Here is a 22686-nt window from a genome sequence, read left to right as displayed (position 1 = left end):
TATCAACAACCAAACGAAGAAGGTGGGCCGAGTGAAACGGAAGAATCAACTCCACAATCTCAACTCCGAAGGTCAACAAGAGCACGGAGACCAAATCCCAAATACGCCAATGCAGCCATAATTGAAGAAGCAACAGAACCTGAGACGTTCGAAGAAGCATCGCAGAGTTCTGAGTGGATGACAGCTATGAAAGAAGAGCTTGATGCACTTCAGCAAAATCAAACTTGGGATCTCGTGCCAAAGTCAAGAGATGTGAAACCCATATCCTGCAAGTGGGTTTACAAGATAAAGCGTCGTCCAGATGGGTCAATCGAGAGGTACAAGGCACGATTGGTAGCTCGTGGTTTCTCTCAACAGTACGGACTAGACTATGATGAAACGTTTAGTCCAGTAGCGAAGCTTACAACAGTGCGAGTCTTACTTGCACTTGCAGCCAACAAAGACTGGAATCTGTGGCAGATGGATGTGAAGAATGCTTTTCTTCATGGAGAGCTGGATCGGGAGATCTACATGATCCAACCAATGGGATTTCAGAACCAAGATCATCCTGAATATGTGTGTAAACTGCGGAAAGCACTCTACGGATTGAAACAAGCACCCAGGGCGTGGTATGGTAAGATTGCTGAATTTCTAACACAAAGTGGTTATTCAGTAACACCTGCAGATTCCAGCTTGTTTGTCAAAGCCAATGAAGGAAAGCTAGCTGTCGTGCTAGTGTATGTGGATGACTTGATCATAACCGGTGATGATGAGGCAGAAATTCTTCGGACGAAGGAGAATTTATCAGTCCGTTTCCAGATGAAGGAACTTGGTCAACTCAAGCACTTCCTTGGTCTAGAGGTTGATCGCACACAAGAAGGAATATTTCTCTGTCAACAGAAGTATTCCAAAGATTTATTGAAGAGGTTCGGAATGCTCGAATGCAAGCTGATCTCTACACCGATGGAGCCAAATGTCAAAATGAGTGCACATGAAGGAAAAGATTTGGAAGATGCGACGATGTATCGACAATTGGTAGGTAGTCTGATCTACTTAACCTTGACTCGACCTGACATTTCTTATGCAGTTGGTGTGATGAGTCGGTACATGCAAAATCCAAAGAAGCCTCACTTGGAAGCAGTTCGACGAATACTGAGATATGTGAAGAGTACAATTGACTATGGTCTTTTGTACAAGAAAGGTGAAGACTGCAAGTTAGTTGGTTACTGTGATGCTGACTATGCAGGAGATCATGACACCAGGAGATCAACAACTGGGTATGTGTTTAAGCTTGGTTCTGGAACCATCTCTTGGTGTAGCAAGAGACAGCCGACGGTATCATTGTCAACCACAGAAGCAGAGTATAGAGCAGCAGCAATGGCAGCTCAAGAGAATGTATGGCTGGTACAGTTGATGAGTGATCTACATCAACCAATAGATTATCCAGTACCATTGTACTGTGATAACCAATCGGCCATTCGCTTGGCGGAAAATCCAGTCTTTCATGCAAGAACTAAACATGTGGAAGTGCACTACCACTTTATCAGAGAAAAAGTTCTACAAGAAGAGATTGAGATGAGACAAGTCAAGACGAATGATCAAGTTGCGGACTTGTTCACAAAAAGTTTAAGTACAGGCAAGCTCGAAAATTTTCGCTGTTTGCTCAGCACAGTGCAAAGAATGAGAGCTGACATTGAGGGGGAGTGTTGAAAATCAATGTCAAAGTTAGGCAAGGAAAGTTAGTCAATGTTAGGTATGATTGAATAAAAATTATTAGGTGCAATTAATGTGTTTTGTGTGGTAATAAATAATCTTAGTTTAATCATTTGGTTTGCTATAAATACCTAAGTTCTCAAGCATTGTAAATCATTCAAAGAAAAACAAAGCCTAGAGCTAAAGAAGAAAAGCTTTGCTAATTAGTTTGTTTTGTGAGCTTTCTTTAAGTGTGTGCTCTATTTTCTTCTTCTTGGGATCATTAGAGTTATCTTGGATACTCTTCTTATTCAACAGAGAGGTGGGTAAAAGTAATAATAATATTAGGCCAAGGGCAGTAAAATGGATGTCCTCCAAGATGAGGTTGATGCAAAAGATGACCAACCCAGATCTCGCGCCAGCCGGTACCACTGAAAATCATATACTTGCAGCTGCTGGGAATGCTGAGCATAAATTCCAAGTTGTACAGCATCAAGAAAATAGTGATCAAACCAGCTTTTCCAGAAATAGCAACAATACTACTCCAGATGTTAGGGTTTGTTCTGATTGTAACACCAGCACAACCCCACTTTGGAGAAGCGGCCCTCGCGGTCCCAAGGTAAATTAAATGATGTACTTACTGTCTATAAAATATTCTATGTTGTAAAGACTGTAAATCTAAACTGCACACTCTCATCCATAAATAAACATGGCTGATGGTTCAAAATTATAGTCTGACAGTAAGTGATAAGGCAAATATATGTTGGGTAGATATAATATGTTCATGAATCAAGTATTCAGCTGTGTGCATATGTGTGTTGTTTCAGTCACTATGCAATGCATGTGGAATCCGACAGAGGAAAGCTAGAAGAACCATGGCAGAGGCTGCGGCTGCTGCTGCAAATGGGTTTGTAGTCGGCGCCACTGACACTTCATCTGCCAAGGGTAAGGTGGCCAACAAGGAGAAGAAACCGCGCGGAAGCCATAGTACTAATGTTACACGATGCACGAACAAGAGCAAGCTCATTGTCACCGACACTGCATCAGTACCTCCCAACAACAAAATTAATAGTAATAATAATAAGATTTGTTTCAAAGGTTTGGGTTTTCAACGAGTGTTTCCTCAGGATGTTGCTGAAGCTGCAATCCTTCTAATGGAGCTGTCTTGTGGCCTAATCAATCACTCTTAATTTTCATATTCCATTACATTTTTGTTCTCCCTCATCTTTTAATATCGAGGATTTTGTTTTGTTTTCGTTCCTTTTCTGTGGTTTTACTAGAGTGTAGGTTGGGGTAATAAAACCAAAGAGTTACTTGAAGAACATTAATTTGCTGAAATTGTAACTGTAATTTATTTTACGCATTGGTAAACTGTGAGCTATTGATTAATGGTGGAAATTAGCACATTTGAACGAGTAGTCAAGTTAATTAGAGCATTGAGTCTCTATCTTAATCCAAGTTTGAATATGGTTTTTCTCATCAATTTAGATTAGATTAGTATACCACTTCTCTTAAAAACTAATGACATGTTACTTACAGGAATGAAATGAATGAAAATCATTTTGGATTTTTGAGTTTCATGTGCTTACTAATGCATATAGAATTTAAAAAAAAAATTTATTTCATAATCCAATACTAAAAAAGTAGAAAACACTCCTTGCTTCTTCAAATCCTAAATTTCCAATTCTTAACTTCTCTCGTTCCTATTAAGTAAAATATTGTCATAGACTCATATGCACTGTTTTAAAAATACCCCGTGTAGTGCCACCTAGGCGCTAGGTAGTTTGCCACTGTCCCGATTAATGCCTAGACATTTGAAATTTTAGAAAGGGGGCCTAGACCTATTGAGGCGCCCGCCTAAACACGCTTAGATTGCGACTCATTTAGACAGAAAATAGATAATTTTCATTTTGCATTTTCTTTTTAATAAATTGTAAGAGAGTTGTTGAATACTTAAATGAATACACATTATATTCTTGTTCCCTATGTTTACATTATGTTTCAATACTTCATAATATATGTCATTCTATTTTGTAATTTATAATGTAATTATATATATTTTAAGTATAAACAAACACTTATTTACAGGACATATAATAGATTTACTTAAATCCGTTTAGGCGCTAGACCCCAGTTCGCCGTTCGACTAGCGCCTAACTTCTTTTAGAACCGAGGTCATGTGTAATGGGCGGTGCTTATTGAAGATAAGAGAGTTAGAAAAGTAGGTCTAAAAGAAGGTTATGAAATTGAGCTCATGAGTGGATGTCATCAAATGAAATGAAACCTCTCGGCCCATGGTTCATGTGATCAAAGACGGTCAAAGATGATTCCATGGTAATTAAGAGATGCAAAAATGTTTCTGTGAGTATTTCTGACATATAGAATTTCACCACCAATTGATCACTCTTTTACCAAAAAAAAAAAAAAAAAAAGAAAAAAAAAAAGAAAAGGTCAAACTGAGCCTAAAACATTACGACAGTGACCTAACTTCCCTCGTACCAATTGTAAGAATTCTAAGGAGTTTACAAATGCACCTACCCTTTGACTAAAACTAACTCCACGTTCATCAATCTTATGTTGAAAATTAGATCTTGAATGTAACTTTCACATTTAGTCAATACATACTTTATTATCTCTAAGGGGAGTAGGTTTTATTCAAGCAGCTGTAGAAAATTTGCAACAATACAAGTTACATAGCTGATGTGTATGTATTTATCAACAATTGGGTAATTGTGTCTAGTCTCAAATTTTGTATTCAATTACAAATTGTAAGTAATTGAGTTAAAATCGTTTGACTATCATACCATCACTGATATTAAATATAGTTATAATTTGAGTAATTGTGTAATTGTAACTGTCATGCAGTTATTTTGAGTTGACCGTTTAACAAAATAGAGTAAAAAAAATTTAAAATTAATTTTTTTCCCTTGTGTATGAGGATGTTGAAACAATGTCCTTTTTAGCCAAACTATTTAGTACTACGGTCTAATGATATTCTTCTTCACTTCTTAGTAAGAGGTATTAAGTTCAATTCTTGTCAAATGCGAAGTTATACCACATTATTATGTTAAGTCCATTACAAGGCTTAGCCCACTTTACCATCCATTTTAGTGTAAATACTATCGTTTGTTAAAAAAAAAATATATATCATTCCAACAATGCCATTACCTGCAATTTTTTTTTTTCCTTTTTTTCTTCATTTCCAAAATTGTAAATCCTTTTTATTTCTATATTGTGATAAAATTGTGGATACCAAGCATTTTCCACGCATGCCACCGCAACCTAATTTTAACTCTGAAAAGTACACAGTGTGGATTCCCCCGGGGATTAAAAACTGGAAAGGTTGAGACCAAGTACTAGATTGTCAGCCACAGACATCTCTCTCCTCTCAAGGATGATCCCTTGTTTTTTATTTTACCAAATTTACCCCACCACCAAATACAGTTGGCCCCACCAAAATGTAAATCTGGCAATTAATTACAAATTTGGAATTGGAATATTCAACCAAATTTCCGTTACCACAAATGTTCCATCATTATTCATCTGCTTAGATCTAATGACGTGTTTATTAATTCGTAATCAAATTGAGCGGAATTGGACTGAGAGAGAATTGGATTGAGGATAAATTGAAATGAAGTGGAATTAGAATCAGATTCCTGTTGAAGTTGTTTACTAAAACTGTCTGGAATCGGAATAGGAATAATGTTGAGTCTATATAAATTATTTACTAATTCACTTCAATCGGAATGAAAACTAGGTTGATTACTATATTGCCCTTACATAAATAACTTATTTTCATACTAATTAATTAAATTAAATTCTTAATTAAATTTATATAATAAAAGTCATCTATATAAGCATATATAAATGGGTTTTATTTATTTATTAAAAGATGGCAAGAATGATGTTGAATCTATATAAGTTGTTTACTAATTCACTTTAATCAGAATGAAAAGTAAGTTGATGACTAAATTGCCCTTGCATAAATAAATTATTTTCATACTGATTAATTAAATTAAATTCTTAATTAAATTTATATAATAAAATTATCTATATAAATATATATATATATAAATAGGTTTTTATTTATTTATTAAAAATGACATAATAAGTGTCAAATGAAGGTAATGTTGGGATGATAAGAAACAAGTGAGGGCATAATAGAAATAAAAGATGCATTCCCGATTCCCTTACCCTCAAGGAATTTAAATACCTCACAAAACTAGGGAATCCCGTTCCTCCAATTTCAGGAATTAGATTCATTGTTTCGTGTGGGCTCCACCACTTTTTGATTCCTTAATATTTAGTAAATACTGGAATACTCCGTAATCGAAATTCAATTCTCTTTTCTTATTCTGATTACCCTTACGTAAACGTGCCATGAGTATGTTGGAAAAATGTTGGATGCAATTATGTTCGTATTTCACACGTAACACATAAAAGTTAAAAAAGTGATAAATACAAAAAAATATATTACATGACTACACTTAAATTTCGAGATTTTATTGTTAGACTGACGACCTAATCCTAACCTTAGATTAATTTTCAAATTTTGTTCTCATTGTGTGTGAGGTGATAAAGGAGATAAGTCTAATGTGATAGAAAAGCTGCCAACAAATTACAAAAAGATTCCCAGATTTTCAACTGCAAATCCAGCGGATATTCATCAAAAACTCCATTGGTTGGCGCGTGTTTTTTCTCCCTCCCCTCTCCTCCCTCAATACTATTTGGAGAAACCCATTCATTCAGATCCATTGAAACTCAATCTCCTTTCCTCCAATCCCTTCCATACGTTCATGATTTTGTGAACCATAATTTCTCTATTTTTTTTGTGGGTTTTTATGCCCCCCAAAATAATCCTGTCCTTTTCTCCATAGGTGCCCAGTCACCCACCACCCACTACCCACCACCACCAGCAGACCTTGAAACTCCATCGCATTTTCTCCAAAATTAATATAAATGAATTATTTAATATTCAAATATTTATATATAGACAAAAGCCGCCACTGATTTCACTTATCAAAAACAAACCCACAACCACCAACTTGTTTTCTCACTCCCTCCAATATAATAACAGAGAAAGAGAAAAAGCAACAAACTTTGGAGGAAAAATTCATATTTTTACAAGTTATCTCACCAACCCAGTCCGCATTTCGAGCACCTCTGGGTTTTTCCAAACGCAGTCGTTTTCAGCTTCCATGGAGCGCGCGAGGCGGCTGGCGAACCGGGCTTTCGTGAAGCGCTTGGTCTCGGAGGCGAAGCAGTTCCGCCAGAACGAGAGCTCTGTTCTGGGCTCCTCCACCTCCCCTGTTCTCTACGCGCCGTCGAGGTACGTCTCCTCACTCTCCCCATGCTCCTTGACGCGCTCCAGTCCCAGATCAGACTCGCTTCTCTCGAGAAACGCGTCCCACAATGCCGGGTTCCAAACACGGTCGATTTCCGTGGACGCATTGAAAAACAGCGACACTTTTCCCCGCCGCCATAACTCCGCCACGCCGGAGGAGCAGACCAAAATGGCGGAGTTATGCGGGTTCGATGGCCTTGATTCGCTGATCGACGCCACCGTGCCCAAATCGATTCGACTCGAAACGATGAAGTTTCCGAAATTCGATGAGGGGTTGACAGAGAGCCAGATGATTGAACACATGAAGAATTTGGCCTCCAAAAACAAGATTTTCAAGAGTTTTATCGGGATGGGATATTACAACACTTATGTCCCACCTGTAATTTTGAGGAATATTATGGAAAATCCAGCTTGGTACACTCAGTACACTCCTTACCAGGCTGAGATTTCCCAGGGGAGGTTGGAATCTCTGCTCAATTTCCAAACTTTGATCACTGACCTCACCGGCCTTCCCATGTCGAATGCATCACTGCTGGACGAGGGGACCGCGGCTGCGGAGGCAATGGCGATGTGTAACAACATCCAAAAGGGAAAGAAGAAAACTTTTGTCATTGCCAACAACTGTCACCCCCAGACCATTGATATTTGCAAGACTAGAGCTGATGGTTTCGATCTTAAGGTTGTTACCGCGGATCTTAAGGATGTTGATTATAGTTCGGGTGATGTCTGTGGTGTGCTTGTTCAGTATCCGGGGACTGAGGGCGAGGTTTTGGACTATGGGGAGTTTATTAAGAATGCTCATGCCAATGGGGTTAAGGTTGTGATGGCATCTGATCTGTTGGCGTTGACAGTGTTGAAGCCGCCTGGTGAGTTTGGGGCGGATATTGTTGTTGGTTCTGCGCAGAGGTTTGGTGTTCCAATGGGGTATGGAGGTCCTCATGCGGCTTTCCTCGCCACCTCACAAGAGTACAAGAGGATGATGCCAGGGAGAATTATCGGTGTTAGTGTTGACTCCTCAGGGAAGCCTGCGTTGCGTATGGCGATGCAGACAAGGGAGCAGCATATCCGGAGGGACAAGGCTACCAGCAACATTTGCACTGCTCAGGTTGGATGCTATTCTTCATTTGATATGTCTTATGATTTCCTTTCTAGGGTGAACTGTTGAAAGTTTGAAATTTCGATCCAATGATAGTAGCATTTATTTCAATTTGATTGACTTGGCTTTGTTTGATTGGGTATATTGTTTGTTTTATAGGCATTACTTGCAAACATGGCTGCTATGTATGCTGTATATCATGGACCCGAAGGCCTTAAAACCATTTCCCAAAGGGTTCATGGTCTTGCTGGGGCATTTGCAGTTGGATTGAAGAAACTTGGAACAGTGGAAGTTCAGAGCCTTCCCTTCTTCGACACTGTGAAGGTTAAGGTTGCTGACGCACATGCAATTTCCGATGCTGCTAACAAGCTTGGATTAAATTTGAGAGTAGTAGACTCGAGCACTGTAAGTTTTTTTTATCAGTTATTTGACTAAATGTTCTCTGAGGACGGAGAATGGAGTGCTTTTACTTCACGAGGTTGCTGAATGTTAACTCCTTTTCAGATCACTGTTTCGTTTGACGAAACAACTACCTTGGAGGATGTTGACAAGCTTTTCAAAGCTTTTGCTTTGGGCAAGCCTGTAAGTATTTCATATCTTTACCATAAAGTTGATAATTTCAATTTATTATAAAGTGCATCCATTTATTAAGAGCTTTGTTTAATTTTCAGGTGCCTTTCACTGCTGCATCTCTTGCACCAGAAGTTCAGCCTGCAATTCCTTCTGGGTTAACAAGGGAGAGCACGTTTCTAACCCATCCGATCTTCAACTCGTATGCGTCTTTCCAAATGATTTGAACTCTCACAGCCTATATTTGAAAACTAGACTGAGTTTTTTCATTTACTGTCTATCTATTAGGTATCATACCGAGCATGAGTTGCTACGATACATTCATAAGTTGCAATCGAAAGATCTGTCTCTATGCCACAGTATGATTCCCTTGGGATCTTGTACCATGAAATTGAATGCAACAACTGAAATGATGCCAGTGACATGGCCTAGTTTCACCGATATTCACCCTTTTGCTCCTACAGAACAGGCTGAGGGTTACCAGGTAACTCAAAACGTTAACTTACAAAGGAACTTAAAACAGTTACTTTTGTTCCCCTAAATTTCTTTTTGCTACGTTACATTCCTTCATGCAAATAGAAATCTGATGCTATATGTTGTAAAATAATAAATTTCAGGAAATGTTCGGAGATTTGGGTGACCTATTATGCACCATCACTGGGTTTGACTCTTTCTCTTTGCAACCCAATGCCGGAGCTGCTGGAGAGTATGCTGGGCTGATGGTTATTCGGGCATATCATTTCGTAAGGAATCCTGAGTTTTACATTTTTGTTTTCCCTCTTTATAATATGTGTTAGCAAGCGCTTTGCTGTCGAGCTTAAACAAACACTTTACCTTGAGGTCTTGACCTAAAGGTTTTATTCTTGTTACTAATCACGCTGAACCATCCCACTGTAGGCAAGAGGCGATCACCACCGCAATGTGTGTATTATTCCTGTTTCGGCACATGGTACCAATCCTGCTAGTGCTGCAATGTGTGGAATGAAGATTGTAACTATTGGAACTGATGCCAAGGGAAACATCAATATTAAAGAGCTGAAGAAGGCTGCTGAAGCAAACAAGGATAACCTATCAGCTTTTATGGTAAGCATCCTACGTCGGAAGAGATATCATTTGAAAAGATCAGATACGGATTTGTGTCATTTGAAAAAGATTGGATAATAATTTGACCATATTTCACATTACAGGTGACATATCCTTCAACTCACGGAGTGTATGAAGAAGGTATTGACGAGATATGCAAGATAATTCATGACAACGGAGGTCAAGTATACATGGACGGGGCTAACATGAATGCGCAGGTCTGTATCTCCTTCTATCCATGCTTGATAGTTATGTACTTATAATTAAAATTCAAATAGTTTCTTCCATGCGAACTTTTTTCTTTTGTTGTCGCGTGTTCCATCTGACGAAGCTTTTTGTTCTTTCAGGTTGGTCTGACAAGCCCAGGTTGGATTGGAGCTGACGTTTGCCATCTCAATCTTCACAAAACATTTTGCATTCCACACGGAGGTGGTGGCCCTGGCATGGGTCCTATTGGTGTGAAGAAGCACTTGGCACCCTTCCTACCATCCCATCCTGTGGTAACTACTCATTACATCGAAGCTTTCATGCAATTCTGTAAACTCAAGAAATAATCGATTTAGCTTTTCCATGAGAACAAAGTAATTCTGGTTTCAAAATTTTGGATTGCTTACATGCTGGATGTCTAAGTTTTGTGCCATTGTACTGAAGGTATCTACCGGAGGCCTTCCTGCCCCCGACAAGTCTCAGCCACTTGGAACCATCTCTGCTGCACCTTGGGGCTCTGCACTCATTTTGCCAATCTCTTATACTTACATAGCCATGATGGGGTCCAAGGGACTCACCGATGCATCAAAGATAGCAATTCTGAATGCAAACTACATGGCCAAACGCTTGGAGGTTCCACTTAGCTCCTTCACTCTTGTTTTGCTTTACAATTTGAGGTTACGGTTATACTCTATGTTAAATTTCCTCTGTTTGCTCATTTAGTCTATCACTTCTTACAGAATTACTACCCCATTCTTTTCCGTGGTGTCAATGGAACTGTTGCTCATGAATTCATTGTTGACTTGAGAGGATTTAAGGTATATTATTAACATTTGCCTCAATTTGTCCTCGCTTTTTCAATCTTTCTAATTGAACTCTGCTGCTTCTTTTTTCCTTGTAGAATACTGCTGGGGTAGAGCCTGAGGACGTCGCCAAGCGTCTCATGGACTACGGATTCCATGGACCAACAATGTCATGGCCTGTTCCTGGCACTCTCATGATCGAACCAACAGAAAGTGAAAGCAAGGTACACCTCAACAGAGATTTCATTTTAGTTTTTTCTCTGCTGTTTTTCTTCGGGTTAAAGTTATATTAATGTTTCTTGCTTGCAGGCCGAGTTAGACCGGTTTTGTGATGCTCTAATTTCCATCAGAGAAGAGATTGCTCAGATTGAGAAAGGAAAAGCCGATCTTCACAACAATGTCCTTAAGGTAAAATCTCAGTTCATCATCTCTCTCCTCTAAAGACTATAAGTTACTCATTTTACATAAGTATAAAAAGGTTTTTGAACTCCTTCTGCAGGGAGCTCCTCACCCGCCATCACTTCTCATGGGAGATGCATGGACAAAGCCATATTCCCGGGAATATGCAGCCTTCCCCGCTTCCTGGCTCCGTTCTGCCAAGTTCTGGCCTACTACAGGTATGCAATTTACACCAAAAATAAAGAAACTACAATGGCATGGACGTTGCTAAGTGTTTACTGTACATTCATTTTGGTATTGTCTGATTACCTTTATTGAAGATTGAATTTTGTTTACTATTGTATCAGGACGTGTTGACAATGTGTATGGTGACCGTAACCTCGTCTGCACCCTTCAACCGGAGGCGGTGGAGGAACAAGCAGCAGCCACTGCTTAGTCATCGGCTTGGTGATTTAAGCTCAACACAAAGTCTGGTCCTGGATGTGTTATGAAATCATCATCAATTTCTTCTTCTTACTCCCACATTGTATATAATTTCTTGAATACAGGCACTTATATCTGGTGACATTTTCATTTCCTATTCACTATGATGACGATTATCTTTTCTAATAACATGTGTTGCTAATTGCAACTCATCAGATGTTGTAATTATCATTTCCCTTCATTAGGGATTTTTTTTGCCAGTTGATCACGGAAGTGCACGGACCCTCTTGCACTTAAGTTTGAATATTTTTCCTAGGCTAGATTAGTTTAGGCATCCTCATGTCCAAAACATATTTTGAAAAAAAAATCTCTGTATATTATTTAGCCTGTCACTATCAAACGAATAAGTTTTGAGAAACTGATCTTAATTTGACAGTATTTATTGTCAATTTGTGACATCTAGATTTTAGGAAGAATAACAAAATCATTGTTGCCTCACTTGAATTTTAAAAAGCACATTGCAAGAGCGTATGATGATCGATCTAATAACAATATAACATTCCGTCTCTACTTTATTGGATGTCTTATGTTTAAATCACACGAATGCAAATATGATGTATTTGTACTTAGTTTAGTACTCAAATGTGGCCCATTGTGATTTGTGGTCATTTAATGTCCGGTTATAAAAATAATTTGTAGAATCCCTATTGTTTCGTTAACTTCAGAATTAAGTCTACAAGTAATTTTAAAAGAATCTCACTTTTTTTCTCGGGATATAAAGAATCTCAAATTGTAGATGCCAACGTAAATATTTTAATTGATGTTTATATATATATATATATATATATATTTTTTTTGTCGAACATTAATCTAACTTGAATATGGTACATCTGAAGCAACAACTAATAAACCTCGATTTCAAAAATCAATTCAAAGTACAAAAGAATAAACAAATAATCAATATTAATCAAACAAGGCATTCCCGGCATGCAATCTACTACTTGTTGAAGTTCTTGAGCAACTGATCGAAGGTGTTGGCCGTACATGCAAGCTCAATTGGCCCGTCAATCTTTGCATCGAACACATCCGGCTCCGATTTCTTGACGAGTTGTTGGAGAGTTGGATTCAAGAGATACTTCAAAGGAACTTGGTATAGCTTTCGTTCTTGTCCAACGTACACATTGATTGAACCTTTCTTGGGGCGCTGGGACTTGCTTAAAGCCGTGTAACTTTTCCTGGAGTACTGGGACTTGCTCAACTTCTTGACGAACGTACTTGTCTTTTCTCGAAGACTGTTTGCAAGATTCATTGTTTCTACTTCTCCTGGACGACTAAACGAAGGGTTTTCTGAAAGTTAGGGTTTAGTGAGAATTGGAAAGAGAAGAGACGAGAGCAGGGTTTTTTGAAAGATAGGGCTAGTTGGACGTGAAGATTGGAGACAAGAAATTGGAAGGCAAGAACTGAGAGACCGAAGGTCCAGCAGTCTTTATATATGATCAATAAAAGCGGCAAGGGTTTCCAAATCCTAGTCCTTAAGGGTTTCCTAAAAATCATAATATTCGGAACAAAATCATAAATATTCGGAACAAAATGATGAATAAAAAAACAATATTGATTGTAGCAGTCTTGATCTCTTAATTACTTGGAAACCAAGGATTCTTTATCATTCACATTTGGACTTGGTATTAAAGGTTGAGATTAAAGCACTAAAAACACATTCAAATCCAATGATGGATCACCATGCATTCCTTGGTCAGCTTATATCTTAGATTTTATAGTGGGCGTAAATTTCAATTTTTTGGAGGAGTTTCAGGTACTTGTCTGATTACTTTTAGTAACGATTGAGTTTCGTTGACTCTATTGCATCAGGACGTGTTGACCACCGGAAGCGGTGGGGGAATAAGCGGCAGCCACCGCTTAAGTCTTCAGCTTGGTGCTTTGAGGTTGAGCTCAACACAAAGTCTTTGGTTATGGACCTGCTGTGATGGTCTAAAAAAAGAAAAAAAAAATTGTTGATTAATTCCTGGACTCTTCGCAAACAAGACTCTAAAAGCTCAACTGTAATCACGTTTGATCACTATCATATTGTTTTCTGTTTGGTCATTCGATCATTATTATACGAGAAATTTTATTTAAACCCATCTAACATCTTTCTACATCCAACTTACTCTTTCTCCCCATATTATTTTTAATTAAAGAACTAATATCTCTTTAAACCCAAATTTACTACCTAAACTACCCTAACAAACCCATTTTAAAATATAAATTTATCTTTACTCTCATTTAGAAAATAAAATCCCAAATGAATAATTTGGTAAAGTTTCTACTTGTTTATGAGAATGAAAGCTTTCTGGAGTTCGACTTTTGTGGACAAATTGAATAATTTGGTGAAGTTTCTACTTGTTTATGAATATTCCATATCTTGTTTTCTTGATATCCATGTCCCCATATTTTTATTTGCATAAGCATAAAGTTCCGTGCTTTCGTATGCCTGCCTTCATATTTTACATGGGTCTTGCAGCATTCATGCTTGTAACTGATACAGTGCAAGGACCATATCTGCAGTTCAGTCCAAAGAGATGGGGTCCCATCACCGGCATAAGAGGATACTTGACATCTGCTTTCCTTACCATGGGATTCAAGGTCATGGCTCTTCTGTTTGCTGTTTATGTAACCTGGCCATTGCTTGGCTTTCCGGCCTTGGTTTCTGTCATTCCCTTTCCAGTTGGCTGCGTTGCTCAACTTGCATTTCAGACGGGTCTTGAAAAGCGTAAGTCATCTTCCTGGCCTCTAGTTCCCATTATTTTTTAGGTAGTTATAGTTATTTTAGATTCATCAATGTTTTTTGTTCTGGAGTTAGATCCAAGGATTTTGGCATCTATTGGAATTCTTCTTTTGTCAAGCTTGAAGATTGAACTTTACTTCCTCGAAATCGACCACCAAAATTCAAGGTAGATTAATGTTTTGCACAAGCTAATCAAGTTAGGACCAAAGAAATTCTCTAATGCCTAAAACGAATTTAGTTTAGAAGTAAAGATGTAATACAAGGGAACATTCACAAGGCACATAAATATAAGAAACTCTACAATCACCGAATTTTATTCCTAAACTTAAAAAAAAAAAAAATTGAAATCAAGCGAAAAAGACTTGCATAAATCGATTCATACCTTGGTTTGAGGATTTAAAACTTCAAATTACCATCCATTGATAAAAGAGCTTGTTTTTACTCTATGAGCTCTTTGAGCTTTAGCCATAATTAACATAGGATAAAGATTGCGTGGTGGTGGGTTTGATTATTCGGTGTGGGTTTATTGAAAAAATTTAGTTTTATTGTTAATTCATATTGTACTTGATGGTAATTATGTAATAGGGTAAAAGAGACAATTCACATTTAAAGTTTAAGTTTGGTGTAAAAAGAGGTTATATAGGTTCAATTAAAATTTCTCTTATTAAACTCCTACTAAAGTTTTATTCCTAATGTATTTTTTTACTAACATTTGACAGTCGTAAATCAGTTATACCAAATAATAAACCGTGCGCATTTTTTTTTATCTTTATATATTTATTTATTTTTAGTCATCCCATTAAATAAAACAAACGAAACAACGTGTAAGATTCAACCTAGATTGTATAAGGAAAAAAATAATGTGTGGTAATCGTTTATGTACATGTCTGTGTTGGATATACTTTCTTCTCGGAGTGCACCATAGTTTTTACATGATGTAGTCCAAAAATCATAATATTTGGAACAAAACGAAAGTTCAAAAATAATATTTGATTATAGGCCATAACTTTGGAATAGACTCCGAGTTTATAAACGAGCCTTGGTGTACGTAGAGTTTATGCACATCGTGACTTGTGGTTGTTTAATGTCCGGTTATAAAAAAAACCCTTGTAAAATGATATTGTTTCTTTATAAAAAAGACAAACACACACCAGAGAAGAAGGTATTAGCTTCAGGAACTTTAAAAGAATCTCACTTTTCTCCTCAGAAAAATAAAGAACCTCAAATATAAAAATGAATTCAAAGTACAAAAGAATCAACAAATAATCAATATTAAACAAACAAGGTAGCGCGTGCATGCAATCTACTACTGTTTGAAGATCTTGAGCAACTGATCGAACGTGTTGGTCGTACATGCAAGCTCAATTGGCCCGTCAATCTTTGCATCGAACACATCCGGCTCCGACTTCTTGATGAGTCGTTGGAGAGTTGGATTCAAGAGAAACTTCAAAGGAACTTGATATAGCTTTCGTTCTTGTCCGACGTACACATTGATATAACCTTTCTTGGGGAGCTGGGACTTGCTTAAAGCTGTATAACTTTTCTTGGAGTAACGGGACTTGCTCAACTTCTTGACGAACGTACTCGTCTTTTCTCGAACAATGCTTGCAAGATTCATTGTTTCTACTTCTACTTGACGACTAAACGAAGGGTTTTCTGAAAGCTAGGGTTTAGTGAGAACTGCAAAGATAAAAAAATGGGAGGTACGGATTGGAGAGACGAGAGGAAAAAGCTAGGGCTAGTTGGACGTGAAGATTGGAGACAAAAAATTGGAAGGCAAGAACTGGGAGATTGAAGGTCTTGTATTTATAAATAATAAAAAAAAAAAAGCGGCTAGGGTTTCCAAATCCTAGTCTGCAAGGGTTTCCAAACTGGTCCAAAAAATCATAATATTCGGAACAAAATGATAAATAAATAAAATATTGATAATAGGAGTCTTGATCTCTTAGTTACTTGGAGACCAATGATTCATAGTAGTTTATCTTTGAATTTGATATTAAGGATTGAGATTCAAATGCAAAAAACGCATCCAAATTAAAGGATGGATGACCATGCGTTCCTCAATCACTAGGTAAAAAATCTGGATAAGAATATGAACTCTCACTAGTGGTAGAGAGTTTACATCTTCGGTTTTCTAGTGGGCGTAAATTACAAATTTCTTGGAGGAGTTTCAGGTTTTTTATGCTTTTAGTGACGGTTGAGATTCGTTGACTATATTCTATCACGTGTTGACAATGTGTGTGGTGACCCGCAACCTCATCTGGAGGAGAGATTTTTCAATGTGACCGGTGCACGGGGTAGTACACTACGTCATAATGAAAAATTTCTCCAACAGGAGGCGGTGGTGGAACAAGTGGCAGCCACCGGTTAAGTCTTCTGCTTGGTTCTTTGAGTTTGAGCTCAACCCTAACTGTCGGGTTATGGACGAACAATGTCATACATATATATCCTGGCACTGTCGTGATCAAACCATGAATAGACAAAGATTTTTTTTTTTTTTTTTTTTTCCTGCTCTGATGGTCTAACAAAAAAATAAGATTTATTTTGTTCATTAATTCCTGGACTCTTCGTAAAAGACTCTAAAAACTCCAACTGTTATCATGTTTGATCAACTATTATATTAAATAGTACTTTCTTTTTGGTCATTCCTTTTACTACTGTTTTATTCTTAATGTATACCAAGTAATTCATGTTTCTTGCTTGCAAGCCGAGTTAAGACGGGTTTTGTTATGCTCTAATTTCCATCAGAGAAGAGATTTGCTCAGGTTGAGAAAGGAAAAGCCGATCTTCACAGCAATGTCCTTAAGGTAAAAGCTCTGTTCATCTCTCTCCTCCAAGATTATAAGTTACTCAATACATAAGTATAAAATAGTTTTTGAACTCCTTCTGCTGTTCTGCAGGGAGCTCCTCACCGGCCATCCCTGCTCATGCATGCAGCTTTCCCCGCTTCCTGGCTCTGCTTTCCCCGCTTCATGGAAGTTGCTAATGTTGTGCTAGGATAGCACCAAACTAAATGGAACCAACTCAAGCTAACCCATAGGAAATTTTATCAAATGAAAATGCAAGAACAAAATATAAAAGACACAAAGATTTTAACGAGGTTCCTCCACAGTTAGTGTAACTGGAGTACGTCCTCGGAGCAGTAGGAGCTCACCCAATAATCCACTATCAACCAAATGGGAGTTTACAAAGTGTTGACAATCTCACAACCCAAAAGCCCAATACACCAATAGCTCTCACACACCAAAGAAACAAATAGAGAAAGAAATGTAAAGAATAATTTCTTCTCTATACATATAGCTCAAAGCTATTACAACAACAATTACTTTGGTTGATGATTACCAATCAAATGAAGCAACAACTTCTTCTTCTGTTTTAGGCTCTCTGCAACTCTCCCTTGCTCTCTGCAAAAAAGGAGCTCTCTCTTCTCTATTGTTTCCTTCTCTTAAACCGAAATGAGCCAACACCTACGGGTGTTGAAGAGAACAAAAAACATTTCTTTTTCAAAAGCAATGGTTTTTTCCCTTTTTTTCTCCCCAAAACAGGAAAGGTGTTCTCCACCTTCTTTCTTTAGCCGAAAGGTCTTTTGGACACTTGTCCACTTGGCCACATACTCCAACAGCTAAGTGTTGCTATACATTCATTTTGGTATTGTCTGCCTTTATTGACGATTGAATTCCGTTAACTATTGTTTCAGGACGTGTTGACAATGTGTATGGTGACCGTAACCTCATCTGCACCCTTCAACCGGAGGCAGTGGAGGAACAATGAGCAGCCGCTGCTTAGTCTCTTCGGCTCGGTGCTTTACCTCAACACAATGTCTGGTCACGATGTTATGAAATCGTCATCAATTTCTTCTTCTTACTCCCACATTGTATACAATTTCTTCAACACAGCCCTTCACATCTAGTGACATTTTCATTTCCTCATTATGATGATGACGATTATCTTTCTAATAACATGTGTAATCCTCGTTATGAATTATCTTTTTATCACGGAAATGTGCCGACGCTCTTGCATCTAAGTTTAAATCTCTAGGAATAGTTTAGGCATCCTCTTGTCGAAACATATTTAAAAAAAAATAAAATAAAAAATAAAAAAAAAATAAAAAGTCTGCGCATATTATTTGGCCTGTCACTTTTGGGAAGAATAACAAAATCATTGTTCCCTCACTTGGATTTTAAAAAGCACATTGCAAGAGTCTATGATGAGTTGGTCTAACGGTCACCACTTGATTGGATGTCTTATGTTTAATTTATACAAATGCAAATACGATATTTTATTGTAAGTGAATATGATATATATTTGTACTGGGTTTCATTCTAAAATGCTAATATGATATATATGTGCTTTTGGAACGTTAATCTAACTTGACACGGTACATCCGAATCAATAACTAATTAATAAACCTTCATTTCAAAAATTAATTCAAAGTACAAAAGAATGAACAAATAATCAATACCAATCAAACAAGGCATTGCGTGCATGCAATCTACAACTTTTTGAAACTCTTGAGCAACTGATCGAAGGTGTTGGTCGTACATGCAAGCTCAATTGGCCCGTCAATCTTTTCATCGAAAACATCCAGTTCCGACTTCTTGATGAGTTGTTGGACACTTGGATTCAAGAGATACTTCAAAGGAACTTGATATAGCTTTCGTTCTTGTCCAGCGTACACATTGATATATTCTTTCTTGGGGGGCTGGGACTTGCTTAAAGCTGTGTAACTTTTCTTGGAGTACTGGGACTTGCTCAGCTTCTTGACGAACGTACTCGTCTTTTCTCGAAGAATATTTGCAAGATTCATTGTTTCTACTTCCCCTCGACATCTAGACGAAGGGTTTTCTGAAAGCTAGGGTTTAGTGAGAACTGGAAAGAGAAGAAACTGGAAGGCACGGATTGGAGAGAAGAGAAAGGGAAAAAGCTAGGGTTTTTTTTTAAAACTAGGCTTAAGTTGGACGTGAAGATATATTGGAGACAAGAAATTGGAAAGCAAGAACTGAGAGACTGAAGGTCTAGCAGCGTTGATATATAATCAATAAAAGCGACAAGGGTTTCCAAATCCTAGTCTGCAAGTGTTTCCAAGTTGGTTCAAAAACATCATAAGAGTCGGAATAAAATGATGAATAAAAAACAATATTATTATTTATAGGATTCTTGATAAATAGTTTATTTGGAGACAAATGATTCATTATTATTCACCTTTAGATTTGATATCAAGGGTTGACATTATAACGCTAAAAACGCATCCAAAGTCAAAAATGGATGACCATGCATGTCTTTGTCACTAGGTAAAGAATCTGGATGAAACTATGAACTCTCGCTATAGTGGGAGGGTTTATATCTTAGCTAGATTTTCTAGTGGGCGTAGAATTCAATTTTGTGGAGGAGTTTGAGGTACTCGTCTGAATACTTTTAGTGACGATTGAGTTTCTTTGACTATACTGTATCAGAACGTGTTGACAATGTGTGTGGTGACCGCAACCTCATCTGCACTACAACTTCAACCAGAGGCGGTGGAGGAACAAGCGGCGACCACCGCTTACGTATTCAGCTTGGTGCTTTGAGATGGAGCTTATGTGATGGGATAATCATTTGTGTATCTGTGTTAAAAATGAAGGATAATGCTAAAGAAACTAAAATTTTAAATTAAATTTGTAAATAAATGACGTGGTTGTTGATGATTTGATTATTACTCAAACATTAATTAACATGCTTATTTTATATTTGTGACACATTATTTGATTTGCAAATTTAGTTTAAAATTTTGATCTCTCCAACATTGTCCGTGTTAAAACACTTCTTCGGAGTGCACCATAGTTTAGTTTACATGATGTATGTAGTCCGAAAAAATCATAATCCATGGAAGAAAACGAAAAATAAAAAGATAATATTGATTATAGACCATAACTTTGGAATATACTCCGCGTTTATGCACGAGCCTTGGCGTATGGCCGAGTGACGATTGGGTTCCAAATTTGGACAAGTCCATACACAAAATGGAACAAAACCAGTTTTATTTTAAGATTTTTTTTCGAATTAGAGAGTAGAGAGAGAGTAGGGCCCCTAAACAAAAATTAAATTTATAATTAACCATAATTGAGTAAGAATTGCAATTAGATATATAAAATACTATTACTACTAGGCAGTGGCACTACGGTGAGAGCTTGCGTGCATTAAAAACATGAACAAATGCTAAAATCAAATTACAGGATCCTAATGAGTATATCCTAATGAGGTCACTAATTACATAAGCAGAGTGGGAGTTACGATATCAAATATCTCCTCTAAAATGTGAGAGATATTATTAAATTTAAGTAGACACTAAAGTTCATCTCATAGCTTTGAATAATTGCATTATCAGTATGCTTGCATTATGACTATCAAGTTTTGAATCTTACAATACGCAAATGGAAAACATAAAATTTACACAATAGAAAAAGTGATAGTGGTGAGTCCCACTTCACTTCTTTCTATCTATTGTTTTACACTTTCATTTCGAACCAGCACTTTACATTTGTCGTATTCTACTAATGTATTACGTCTCACATATTTTGAAGCGCACAATACCTAAACATAAATATACAATTAACTCAAAAGGAAAGATGTCTATCTTCTTAATATCTTATTCTTATCACTAATTGAAGAATGTATATAACATGGAGTGAAGTGAAGTCCACTTGCACAAGGCAATGCCATCTTGGTCACAAAGAGCCATAAAACACCACCATCATCACCACAATCCTAACCGTTGGATATCCAACTCATCAAAAAGCCGATCTTCAGAACAATGTCCTTAAGGTAAAGGCTCTGTTCATTTCTCTCCTCCAAGACTATAAGTTACTCATTTTACGTAAGTATAAAATGGTTTTTTCAACTCCTTCTGCGGGAAGCTTAATTCTCACGCGCCATGACTACTCATGGGAGATGCATGGACCATAGTCCCGGGAATATGCAGCCTTCCTCACTTCCTGGCTCCGTTCTTCCAAGTTCGATCTGGCCTATTACAGGTACGCAACTTACAACAAAAATAAAGAAATTACAGTGGCATGGAATTAGTTGCTAAGTGTTTGCTGGTATTGTCTGATTGCGTTTATTGACTATTGGATTTCGTTAACTATTGTATCAGGACGTGTTGACAATGTGTATGGTGACCGTAACCTCATCTGCACCCTTCAGCCGGAGGCGGTGGAGGAACAAGCAGCAGCCACTGCTTAGTCTCTTGGGCTCAGTGCTTTGAACTCAACACAGTCATTGTTCCCTCGAATTTTAAAAAGCACATTGCGAGAGCACATGATCAGTCCATCTAATAATGACATTCAGTCTCCACTTTGTTGGATATCTTATGTTGAATTCACACGAATGTGAATACGATAAATATTTCTACTAAGTTTAATACTAAAACATGGCTCATTGTGACTTGTTGTGGTTGTTTAATGTCCAGTTACAAAAATACTTTGTTAAACTTTAAAAGAATCTCACTTTTTTCCTCAAAAAAATTAAAGAACTTCAAATTGTTGATGGCAACGTAAGTATTTTATACGTGAATCAACAACTTATAAAACTCGAATATAAAAATTAATTCGAAGTACAAAAGAAAGTACAAGTAATCAAATATTAATCAAACAAGGCAGTGCGTGCATGCAATCTACTACTTTTTGAAGATCTTGAGCAACTGATCGAAGGTGTTGCTCGTACATGCAAGCTCAATTGGCCCTTCAATCTTTGCATCGAACACATCCGGCTCCGACTTCTTGATGAGTTGTTGGAGAGTTGGATTCAAGAGATACTTCAAAGGAAGTTGATATAGCTTTCGTTCTTGTCCAACGTAAACATGCATTGATATAACCTTTCTGGGGGCGCTGGGACTTGCTTAAAGCTGTGTAACTTCTCTTGGAGCACTGGGACTTGCTCAACTTCTTGATGACCGTACTCGTCTTTTCTTGAAGAATGTTTGCAAGATTCATTGTTTCTACTTCTCCTCGACTAAACGAAGGGTTTTCTGAAAGCTAGGGTTTTTTTTAAGCTCGAGCAAATTGGACGTGAAGATCGCAAGAGAAGAGATTGGAAGGTAAGAATTGAGAGACTGACGGTCTAGATCTAGCAGTGTCTATATATAATCAATAAAAGCGGCAAGGGTTTCCTAATTGGTCCAAAAAATCATATTCGGAACAAAATGATAATTAAAAACAATATAATTGGAGGGGTCTTGATCTCTTAGTTACTTGGAAACCTATGATTCTTAGTTATTCACGTTTGAATTTGATATTAAGGGTTGAAATTAAAACGTTAAAAACGCATCCAA

The 22686-nt window shown here is 37.4% G+C and overlaps 2 protein-coding genes and 1 pseudogene across 2 annotated transcripts in view; all 3 read left to right on the top strand.

Moving 5' to 3' along the window:
* LOC137731301 (GATA transcription factor 21-like) overlaps nucleotides 1-3102 on the top strand; it is a 7379-nt gene extending 4277 nt beyond the window's left edge. The window contains exons 3-4 of the mRNA XM_068470398.2: nucleotides 1990-2290; nucleotides 2499-3102. Of these exons, the coding sequence (XP_068326499.1) occupies nucleotides 1990-2290; nucleotides 2499-2861 (664 nt within the window). The 3' untranslated portion in view covers nucleotides 2862-3102. The remainder of the gene's footprint in view (nucleotides 1-1989; nucleotides 2291-2498) is intronic.
* Nucleotides 3103-6658: 3556 nt separating this feature from the next.
* On the top strand, nucleotides 6659-11808 carry LOC137730440 (glycine dehydrogenase (decarboxylating), mitochondrial). Its single transcript, XM_068469432.2, has 15 exons — nucleotides 6659-8120; nucleotides 8271-8516; nucleotides 8616-8693; nucleotides 8783-8883; nucleotides 8970-9165; nucleotides 9299-9424; nucleotides 9579-9764; nucleotides 9869-9982; nucleotides 10112-10264; nucleotides 10416-10604; nucleotides 10712-10789; nucleotides 10873-10998; nucleotides 11084-11182; nucleotides 11274-11391; nucleotides 11521-11808. The coding sequence occupies exons 1-15, from the start codon at nucleotides 6870-6872 to the stop codon at nucleotides 11607-11609; spliced, it is 3150 nt and encodes a 1049-aa protein (XP_068325533.1). The 5' UTR covers nucleotides 6659-6869; the 3' UTR covers nucleotides 11610-11808.
* Nucleotides 11809-14104: 2296 nt separating this feature from the next.
* Nucleotides 14105-21604, top strand: LOC148690996 (glycine dehydrogenase (decarboxylating), mitochondrial-like; annotated as a pseudogene).
* Nucleotides 21605-22686: the final 1082 nt, after the last annotated feature.

The sequence above is a fragment of the Pyrus communis genome, chromosome 15, assembly GCF_041283825.1.
Source record: "Pyrus communis isolate YQ-2024b chromosome 15, ASM4128382v1, whole genome shotgun sequence".
Classification (NCBI taxonomy): domain Eukaryota; kingdom Viridiplantae; phylum Streptophyta; class Magnoliopsida; order Rosales; family Rosaceae; genus Pyrus; species Pyrus communis.
Note: the sequence above shows the minus strand (reverse complement) of the source record. Positions and strands in the feature narration are given on the sequence as shown.